This window comes from Eurypyga helias, unplaced genomic scaffold (genome assembly GCF_000690775.1).
Source record: "Eurypyga helias isolate BGI_N326 unplaced genomic scaffold, ASM69077v1 scaffold11872, whole genome shotgun sequence".
Taxonomy (NCBI): Eukaryota; Metazoa; Chordata; class Aves; order Eurypygiformes; family Eurypygidae; genus Eurypyga; species Eurypyga helias.
Window position 1 is genome coordinate 1891 of NW_010234096.1, and position 11082 is coordinate 12972.

The 11082-nt window shown below is 43.4% G+C and overlaps 2 protein-coding genes across 2 annotated transcripts in view; one reads left to right on the forward strand and one right to left on the reverse strand.

The window, feature by feature from the left end:
* The first annotated feature begins 489 nt into the window (after nt 1-489).
* On the forward strand, nt 490-1738 carry PHYHIPL (phytanoyl-CoA 2-hydroxylase interacting protein-like). Its single transcript, XM_010161940.1, has one exon. It carries the CDS (start codon nt 514-516, stop codon nt 1027-1029), a length of 516 nt encoding a protein of 171 aa, XP_010160242.1. The 5' UTR covers nt 490-513; the 3' UTR covers nt 1030-1738.
* A 1614-nt stretch (nt 1739-3352) lies between these two features.
* Nucleotides 3353-11082, reverse strand: part of FAM13C (family with sequence similarity 13, member C) — a 21649-nt gene continuing 13919 nt past the window's right edge. Inside the window, exons 6-10 of the mRNA XM_010161941.1 lie at nt 9011-9094; nt 6418-6513; nt 5565-5764; nt 4284-4385; nt 3353-3508 (exon numbers count right to left, since the gene is read on the reverse strand). Coding sequence (XP_010160243.1) covers nt 3385-3508; nt 4284-4385; nt 5565-5764; nt 6418-6513; nt 9011-9094 — 606 coding nt within the window. The 3' untranslated portion in view covers nt 3353-3384. The remainder of the gene's footprint in view (nt 3509-4283; nt 4386-5564; nt 5765-6417; nt 6514-9010; nt 9095-11082) is intronic.

Genomic DNA, 11082 nt, shown 5'->3' on the forward strand with positions numbered 1-11082 from the left:
CTTTCGGAAATAACTTTCAGAGGCAGTTTTCTACATGAAACATACACTGCCTATGCTAAAAATGTGCATTAACAAACAGTATATTCAGCAGATTGAGACTGCCTTGCAATTTTCAACATGTGCTTAAACTGTGTTTATTGTTAGCATCGTAGTGGAAGGCTGAACAAATCAGTTAATTAAAGATATTGGTCGTTCGGGGGCTTTTTTGTTTGTGCTGTTCTTTCCTTTGTGAGCTGTGCGAGTACATGCAGGCACAGAGAAGCCAGACTGGAAAAAGCAGGTTTTCCCCTTGAGCAGGAGTTATTCTAGCTCTTTCCGAGTTTGGCACCGCTTGATTTCCTTGGTCCTGGGATCATGACACTAACCAGTTTTCAGTTTGACGGTTTTCCTTTGTGTCCCTTCAGTACTGTTACTGAGCAATGTGACATTCCTAACTTTCCGCTTGTTCTTTAGCGTGTGTTACAAACTAAACAATGCCAGTCATTCGTTTGTAGAGAGCATCACGGGAACGCTATGCCGCCCTCTGTTAAGGATAACAGCGGCAGCCATGGCTCTCCGATCAGTGGGAAGCTGGAAGGCATCTTCTTCAGCTGCAACACTGAGTTTAACACTGGGAAGCCACCACAAGATTCACCATATGGAAGATACAGGTTTGAGATTGCAGCTGAAAAACTCTTCAACCCAAATACTAACTTGTACTTTGGAGACTTCTACTGCATGTACACAGCCTACCACTACGTCATCCTGGTTATCGCCCCCCTCGGATCGCCCGGAGACGAGTTCTGTAAGCAGCGCCTTCCTCAGCTAAATATAAAAGATAATAAATTTCTGACCTGCGATGAGGAAGATGGTGTCATGGTTTACCATCACGCCCAGGATGTTATTTTGGAAGTAATTTACACTGATCCTGTGGATCTCTCCCTCGGCACAGTTGCAGAAATTACCGGTCACCAACTCATGAGCTTGTCTACTGCAAACGCAAAGAAAGATCCCAGCTGCAAGACCTGCAATATCAGTGTTGGCCGTTAAAACTCCCCTCGTGACTTAGGAGCCTTGGAACCTCTGTTGCCCATCTCCACAGTCAGACGTTTTTGTCGGAAGCATGCCCACGCCGCTGCCACCAAAAGCAAACACGCGTCTCCAGAATCTCCAATAGCCTTTTTAGTATTTCTTCTCTCCCTCTTTCCCCGATGCTTTACATGATTAGAAGTCCTGGATTTCTTTCTGGCAACCGTTTATACCTAGATGCTGCAAAAATTTTCTGTTTCTTGCCAAACGTAACAAAAACCTATATAAACTGCTTTAGCAAAATAAAAATAACGGCTTCTAAATGGTGTTTAAATATGCATTCGTTTTAACTACTGAACGAATACTGGGGTAACTCCAAACAGCATGAAAGGTTGTAATTGCAGCATGATTTAAATTTCAGAGCCTAGACATGTCAGCACTTCCAACGTGTTGTTTGACAGTGTTATTTATGTTATTTATATTAGCTAACTGAAAACAGAAACTGTGTCTCGACATAATAAATATAATAGAAAAATATTTTATTTGTACTGTTGTATAAAATATTATACAATCATATAGAATATATAGATTACATTTTAATATCAATTGTATACATGTCATGAAATCATTTTCCCTTATCAAAGATGTAGTTTGTAAACTTCAAATAGCTCTGTATCTGTTCCTGTTGCTCTAGATGACTTTAATTAAAACAGATTTACGAAGGAGACCACTTCTGATTCATAAAAGTTAAGTTACAAATTATTAAGTCAGTACACTGAAACGACAAACCTCAGAAATAAAAAATTCCTTTTTTAGCGTTCGTGCTTCCTCCTCCGAACTCCTTGAAAGCGTGTACCTCCTCAGAGCCATGCCGAGCCGCTGCACGCAGGAGGAGTACCGACAGGGTTGGTACGTAACAGGCTTCAAAAAATGAAAACCTTCTTACCCAGATAGCAAAGAGGTTGCTTTATACTAGGTGGGGTCAGTACAGAATGACAGTCAAAGCAAAACACTAAAAGTGATTCAACTTATTCAAGTCCTGGGGTTTGGGTGGGGTTTTTTTTAATTTCTTCCTTCTTTTATATCTGGGCGAGGTATTTCCCAGACTCCCTGCTTTTCATTTCCAGTACAAAACCCACTGCTAATCTTTCTGTTAATAGTCTGTTTTTCACACAAACTGTTTATCACAAATAGTGAAAAGAAATCTCCTTAATATTACAAAGCATGGTGCTCTCTAAAAGTTAAGAAAAATGCATAATTCCAAAAAATATCTTTTATCATCTTATTTTTAGTAAACAGGAAGTTTAGCATTCCTCATCAGATAACTGTGACACCCACTTATATACCGCGTACTTTATCTATCCAAAATATCTGAGCACAACGCAGTGTTCTAGTCTCGCTTTAACTTACACGTGGCAATGCAGAACACGAGAGCTACGCTGGCGATTTACAAAGTGCATGCGTCGGAACGAGCTTTGGTAGTTAGAGAAGCAAATGTGTTGGCGTCAGGCAAAACAAAGTGCAAAGGTTAATACAGAAATAAAAAATAGCACATTGTTGATCTATCATCTACTGAATCTGAAGTACCATGAGCCAGGTCCTGTGAACCATAGTGAAAAGGACAGTACATTTCTTCTGTCTCTTCCCGCTAAACCGTCTCTGTTTCATTTTGCCAGACACTCCCTCTGATTTCTAAACCACCACCTGATCATTCCATTTGGCAGTCACGTTTTGTCCTTTTATTTTTGCATAGGCAGCATCACTCTGCTCTCCTCCCAGGATTTTAGACCAAATCTTGGCACTGGTTCTTTGCAGGCACCTACCTTTGAAGCTACTGGAATTGATGGGCGACTCTGTCTTGAGAGAGACAGCACGTCCACCAGTTTTGTCCTTCATTTGCTTTAAGTTGATGTTTCCCTTATCTGGTGCATCAGCACACTGAGAACTGACATGAATAGTTAATTGTAGTGAGTGTTAATTCTGGAAAGAAATGTGTGGAACGTTATCCTGTGCTAAGATGTACTAAAAACCTGGAGAGCGTTTCCTCACACTTTTTAAAACTAAGAACAGACCCAGCTGAGGATCTACAATACTTCAATGTCCTTTTAATTTCTAACATTCTCACAGTGCACTTCAAGGCTTTTTCAAAAGGAAAAAAAATATATACTATAGTCCACTCACCCGTGCTTAACATCCTTGCATATTGCTGTCCTCGCTCATCCCAGCTAGTGTCACTGGTAAAGTGCATCACGACTCGCAGTGTGTCGAGTAATTGTGCAGCAGACCAAGACCTCTACGTTTACTTCCTCTTTTTTCATTACCTATTCAGTCGCTTGGTTTTTTGCTAGAGAACAGTATCACGGCATTGCATTCCCTTCAAATCGTTTTGGAGACATCGTGCTTACTGATGAGAACCTCCAAGAGCCTGATTTTGGCTTTTGTGTGCTTGTATTCCGAATATTCCTCAGCCATTGGCACCCGATCTTCTTTCTGAGGACTCCTATGAAAAGCAAATAAAAGTGCCATCACTTTTATGACTAAGAGGAGGAGCAGTCTTTAAAATTATTGCTGCAACAACTAATGAGAAAAAAAAAAATCCAACCCAATCCTAACTGTAGGTGACTGAAGATAAAAGCACTCCTATACAGAAATGAAATAATAGTATTTAAAATCCTGAATTTTCATATTCCAGGTGATTTTATTTCCTCTCAGCTCTGCTGGCACAACTACTTCATTCTCAATTATGCAGAAACATTATTGAAAGTGCTTTGAAAACTGTTACCAGAATGCTACCTGCCAAGGTTCTCCGCAGTTCTCAGCAACCAGGTTTGCTGAATGGAGGAGGATAAACAGAGCAAAAAATAGCCAGTATTTATCTGCGACTGGAAGAAACTGTGGCTTCTGGTTTTAAAGCTGCCCTTTAAAAAAGGCCCAACTGCCAGGTGCAATCCCTGCAGGCTGACATCCTTGGAAACACTCTTCAGCAGCCTCCCTTCAGCTCAGGGGAGGTCCTGTGCTGAGGTGGGGGTTGTACCCGTTGCAGGCATGTCCCAGAAGATCCCCAGATCCAGGTCCTCCTCAGGCATGCCCACATCCTGGAGGAACTAAGCAGGGAGATGGACATCTCCACAGAGACCAGGCACCTCCATGGGATCTTCCAGTCCCCAGCTGCAGCTTCTTTGGCCTCTTCACCTACGAGTACCCCCCCGCAGAAACGCCGCCACAAAGGAGCCCGAAGGGAGGAGGCGTGGGCTTTTGCTGAGCTGGCTGCTTACCTTCCTGTCTGTTTGTAGAACTGTTCCTCAAACTCTCTCAGAGCTTTGCGAAGCCTTTTCTTATCTGCTCGTGTTTCCCGGAGATGTTCAAGCAGAACCGGCCTGTGAAACAGAGACAACGTGAAACCCCCAAGGCCTTGGAAGCACTGCAAAAGCTGTGCCTTTGGGGAATAAGCGGCCTAAGGCAGGCGCTGATCTCAGTGCCCCAAGACATTCCACCGTGGCCCTCCAACTACAGACATAACCGGCTGTACCACCACACACGACAAAAGTTACGCTCCTTCCCCTTGACCACTATTCTCACCCTTCTAATAAAGTGAAGGCAGGGACTGTGCAGTCAGCACGGGAGAGGAAGCTTTCAGGACGGAGCCTTGCTAGTGGTCTCAATTCTGTGTGGCATTAATGGTGTTGACAGGGCTCAGCATCTCACAGGAAATGCTTTGCATCTCTGCAACTGAATTAGTAAAGGCAAAATCTAATCCCCAGTCCTAAAAGCAGCTGTTGCCAAACATTAGAGTGATGCAGTAGAAATGCTAGTGGTACCCAGAATCAACATTTCTGGAGATCATATTTTAGCTGGTATTTGGAGAACAAGGCTTTTAAGTCGAGAAAGAATTCTGCTATGACATGCCAGCTGGTACTTTTTTTTTCCATAATAAAAAAAAGCAGCTCAGAAATATCCTCACAGCATTTGTGAGCAAACTACTGCATACATAGCTGAGTTACACAGAAAACCAGACCATCACTATTTACTCTCAGTGTTGGTAGAGCCTAATCAGCTAGGCCTCCCATGTGACCATGTACTGCCTGCCACTCAGCTCAGCTGTTGCTCTCTGTGCCTCTGGCATTTTTACACCGCTCACACGATCAAACCCAGGACACAGACAGCGGAGCAGACTGGCCGAACTGTGCTGTGTTTTATGACCGGTTTGTAAGACCATGAGTAGTTAGATGCAGCAGTTATAGGTGGGTCTGCACAGCTTCACTGTGCATTGCGCTGTATCTACCACCCTGTACGTGTAGTTATTTCTCCTCTCTGCTTCCAACCCTCCACCTTTCTCTGCATGGACTTCAGTAGTTTTTTTGACTGAACCGTTCAAGCCACAGGTATGCTGCCCAAACAACAACTATTCTCTGCCTCTTTTCTCCCGTAAGAAAACCCTGGATCACTTCTTTGGTACAGAATATTCCCATGCAGTAAGCAGAGAGCATGTTTCATGTACAAAGACTACATGAAATATTTTAAAACGGTCAAGAAAAAGAAAAAAAGACAGAACTTACATTGTTGCCTCGTGTAAATTGGACATCGACAAAGCTGTTTGCCTGAAAACTTTCTTTTCGTCCAGAGGTGAAACATAGGCGGGCTCACTCTCCTCCTGGGAGTAACACAGGTGCTCTTCGACAGGGAGGCAGGATATTGGACCGGATGATAACTCGTGGCTGCTTTGAGAATGGCCTTCATCTGAGTCTTCCTCCTCCTGCTTGTAAAATGTAAAGCATTATTAAATTAGTTGTTTACATTAAAAGGCGAAGAATTAATAGGGTGACAATGTAAAGAATGAGGCTCTAACTTCCTGGAAGCATTCACTGAACACACTACACACATTGAAAGCTTTACCCAGGTCTACCCAAGCCTGTTCAGGGGCAGTCTCGTGGGGCCCCCTGAGTTACCGTGTGTTGTCCACCGTGACTCCATAGGTCACAAGTTGGCCTTGCTTCTGAGTATCTCCAGCCTGCAATTTATTTCTGTTTAATCAAAAGCCTGTGTAAGCAGCAAAGTTTTAAAGCACGTTCTGTATTTATGTAAGCAGTGCAGTCTCACTGGAACTTGTGCTCATCTTGCATATCATCTACCGTTTGTATTACGGCCAGGAATTCTGCCTGTAATGAGAGTTGGAGGTCGAGATTCCAAAGCTTTATAACTACAACTGTTAACTACCAAAACAGAGTGATGTCCTTGTCTTCCTCAGGTTCCCTCATCCTCAGAAGAAAGGCTGAGCTTTTGAAACTAAGGCTTAAACATAAAAACTCCATGGAGCAAAGCTCCTAAGTAAGACAAGGGAATTTGCAGTTTCAAATCAAACACAGAATTTAGTGTTTTCTTGACAATAAGTATAAATTCTTTCCAACTTACAATTGTTGTGATCAAAGATGGAGCTGCGAGAAGTTTCTTGATAATTCTGTATCTGTCGTAAAGTGGTTTCATCAGGCTCTTTTCTTGCTTAGTTACCTAAAGAGAAATCACAGAAAAATATACCCCTCTAAAATAAAAAATAAATATATAAATTTCTCATTTGCCCCTGTAAAGCTGAGAATGGTGTCAGAAGAGCGTGGCCTGACATGTATTTTGCTTCGTTACATGTTCCATGGCAACTGTGCTTTAATCCATACAATTTCTAAAAAGGAAAATGGTAATCTATTTTCTAATGGGAAATACCCAATGCAGCTTCCTCATTTCCCTGAGCCACCCCACCCAGGCAGGGGGCAGACTATTCTCTGGCTCTTCCTGCAGGCTGTAGGAGTTGGGATACGTGCCTACGGAGCGTTGCATTGGTATCTCTCTCCCTAACTCCAGCAACGGCAACAGGCTGGCTACAGGGACATGCAGGCTGCCTGGGCCAGTACACTCAGCAGCCCAGCGGGATGGAGAGCACCGAGAACGCAGCTTTGCAGCCTCCGTGACAGAGCTGGCTCCATGCAGGATCGCTCTGTGCATCCCTCTCCCTGGAACTGCCTTCCACACGTGGGATTAACCACCTGTTCGTTTATTTTGGCCTTGCTCTTTTATGAGCACTAAGAGCATTGATTTGGAGGAGGATATTATTTTAAATCAGGTATTAATAGCCCGTTCCAGCCACAAATGTTTGTAAATACAAACCTAAAGGTTATGGTGAGTATTTGCACTAGGGCAACTTAATATATTAAGGAAAAAAAAAAAGAGCAAATCCCACAAGACAAGCAAACAAAACAAAAAACCCCCACAACACCAGAAAAACAACTTGTTTGTCAGTGATTCAATATCAAAATAGAGCCACTTGCACACGAGTTCACCCTCAGCCTCTGCTCCTGAACACACATGTCTATCAGCACCCACTGGGTCCAACGTCACCGTCTTTCGGCACCCCAGCTGCGCTGCTCCATGGAAGCCCAGCTACACCGGGCGGATGAGCGAGCACACGGCAGCTTTGAAGAGACACGGGCTGGTGCCCAGAGCTGCTCAGGAACAATGAGTACCTGGTAAGGGTGGGAGCAGGCAAACGCAGGTCGGTGACACCACGTCCATCTGGCTGAGTAGTTAGGGGAGTATTTCTAGAGGCATGCGCCACTGCAGAATGCCAGGCTGTCCTGCTGCTCTTCCCCAGACTTCATGTTCCATTTGATTGCAACACATAAAAGCTCCAGGCATGCCAAACAACCCAGAATAGATCATTTTCTGTTTTAAACCTAGGCAGAGCCCTCTGTGTCTGACTGTGCTCAGGTCAGTCTGGATGGAGTCGGTGCTCACCCACACCATACATCAGCAGACATCCTCACCAGCACTCTCCGCTGTGTGTCAAGGCTGCTGCATTCATAGTACTCTGGATATGCAGCACCTTGATAATTTTTTCTGATGGGTTTTCTCTGTACTGTAGAGGTTTCTACAATTACAGTGACATCGTCTAGAACTGAATTTTGTTCTTTGCTTGAAAAGAAAAAAGCAAACCCAAAAAGTTCCTGAGCTTTCTGTGAGCTGAAGTCAGAGCTGTTTGGCAGATCTAGGATTCCCTCATGGCTGCTTAGTATCGGTGATCACCTCTTTCCTTAGGCCTTAGCATCCTCTTAGCTCTGTATCCCATGCTACCAAGCAAGCCCTATCATTCTCTTTGAATCTTCAAGTCTCTGTCACCTCTACATCACTGTAGTATCTCAATTTCTTTTTTGTTCTCCTTCTTAGGAAGTAGAATGTCTTCATAACCTTCCTATATATATTCTCTCCATCCCTCAGTTCTCATTCCAAGCCCAAAGAAGATGGGCAACAATAATTTTATCCAGGATGCAGAAAGACCAGATTCACATCATAATTTTAAGAGCTGGCGTATTTTTGGACACGTGCTGGTGTCACTCCCCCTTTCCCTCTACCACAACAATCGCTAGCCAGAAACAGAGACAGTCGTAAGAATACAGTGACAGACATCAAACAGGAATCCCTCTGTTGTGTACAGACAAATTTTCAAATCGTCATCTCACCAGTGGTGGCAATTTTTTGTTTTGTACCTACATTCAGCAGTGATGTCCCTTGAAAGGGATTCAATTAATAGCTTTAAGGGCTACTGTGAAATAAAGGAAAACACAGATGACATCAGTTGTGTGTTTCACGTCTCAGATGGTACCCTGCTCAGCTGCTAACCATTCTAACCTTCCATGCATCATAGCCCAGCTACCGAACGCACGAGCCAGGTGTGCGGTGGATACAGAACCTTCCACCTGGGTCATCAAGACCTGCAGCTTCCAATCATGAGGAGTGATCCAGGGCTACTAGAAACTTGCCTTTTTATTTTATCTTTAAAAATATAAATGAAATTCATCAGTATCAGGCAATAACATTTATACCTGAAGATTAATTTGAAATAACTAAAATTATGTTAATCATGTAAAATTCATCTAAATATCTTTGATACACAAGTCCAAAAATATGTTAGTGAAGTTAGATAATTTTTAATTTACTTATCTGTCCATGGTATACTTACAGGTCGTCCATGAATACTCTCAAAATATAGTAGACATTTCTGAAGATTGATTTTTTCCAAAGCCATTTGCTTTTTTGTCATATCCTATTTTAAAAAGTTATTTATGAGACCATGAGTCAGGATTTCATGACAAGGGTACTAGTAGGTATCTCTTTAATAAGCTATTCTCCCCAGATAAACGTTAATAATGAATTATGTTTCTGCCCACATTGAGGTCAACCGGGACTTGGTGCTGACTTAGCAAGAACGAGAGTCCAGATTTACATGACTGAAGTTTTAAATGACTCATAAAACACGTTGCCCTCTCAGGCCTAATGCAGGGCTGGTGAGAGGTAGGAGGTGTTTCTACCGAGGGGAGTGGCTGTTCAGTTAGGCCTTTTCCAGGGGAAAACACTCGATTCACTTTGTCTGCCCAAAGTGGAGTCTCTGTGGCCTGAGCTTGTGCCCCTTCTGGAGCAAGATGCATAAATGAAAAAGTACCTTAAGACTGGAATCTTATTTTTCTTAATGACATTGTATAAAGATCTAATACTTGATTGCCTTGATTTCTTTCAAAATTACTATTCTACGAAAACATTTTAACAAGCTTAAAGTCAGGAAGCAGTACAGACTATTGACAGAACACCCCGTTCCTCATCAGGAGTGGGTACAAACCATGGCATGAGTAAATAAAGACAAGAATCTTCATGTGTTGCTCAATCAGAGCCTGCATCTGAATTTTTTTCTGGGAATACCGGTTGACAGAAGGTCTAAATAAGCTGAGTTTTTTGCTTGAATTCCACAGCCAAATTGCGTGGACATGGGGTATATCTCATGGGTTGGGTCTTGGGAAGGCAGGGTCACAAAAGACGACTGCAGCGTCTGAGCAGAAGGTGTTGGCACTGATGGCCCGCAGATATCGGTGCAGCACTTCCCTAGCACATTTTCCAGCCTTTAGGTAACATTTATGAATAGTGTTTGTAACTGAAAAGCTAAAGAAATATTTGTCATCTGTCCTAGGGAGAAGTCAATTAATGGGATCTGTATGTTGTTAACTTCTACTTGCCAGATCAGTTCATGAAACATTGACAGCAGTCCCCATTATATATTAAATATGATTTAGTTGTAACAGATGAGAACAACCACTGTTCTAGACAAAATATTCAGAAACTTGCAAAAATGCAGAGAGGACATTCCTCTACTTTTTAATTATTCATCAGGACAAACAGATTTACCTCGGCTGATAAGGAATAAAGAGCAGAAAGCTTCAGCTGTGCAAACACAACGCACTTACAGAGGCGAATGATAGATTCACAGCGAAATCCCTAAATATCCAGTCACCGTGATACCACGGTTAACGCCCTGTAAATGCTGAGCGTACTAGAAAAAGGCACTCTCACCCGTAAAATGAAACGGAAGACTGATCTGATCAGCCAGCAGGAAACCACGGCTGGACAGCGTGCATCTGTGGGACCGCTATGGGGAAGCTGCAGGAAGGAACAACGGGAACCGAGGTGGGCTTTCTCCCTTGGCCCCAGCTCTTGCTCTGCCAGGCTGAACAGCTTACACTAGCCGTTTAATTCTCTTCAAAAATCACAGCATGAACCACCGGCTCCAGAAAGATGAATGCTGATTTCCCCACAGCGCGACTTGTCAGCGTTGGCGACGCACGGACACACGCGTGGCTGGGGGCACACTGCTTAACTGCTGTTCCTCTCCTCCTCTCCCCTTCCCCCTCTTTCCAAGATCTGCTCCTGACACACACAGATTTTCATCTGGGTCAGAACAGCAAGAAGCACGTGCAGCTCATGTGCTTTTCCACAGTCCTTGCCGGATCACAACGGATCGGCATGAATTGGGGCCAAGTGTTGGGAGGTTTGGAGGGGAGCTCGGCCATCACAGTGAAGTCATGTATGATGGATCTGGGGCGGGGGCAGGGTGCCATTCTGCAGAAAGTTGATGACCGGGGTTTTTATTGACAGCTTGGAGAAGTATTTTTAATGATTAGCCTCTACTTTTCGAAAATATATGAAGACCTGAAGAAGTAGTGCTCTTCGAATATCAAAGGAGTGCCTCGCTGTTAACTTCAGCAG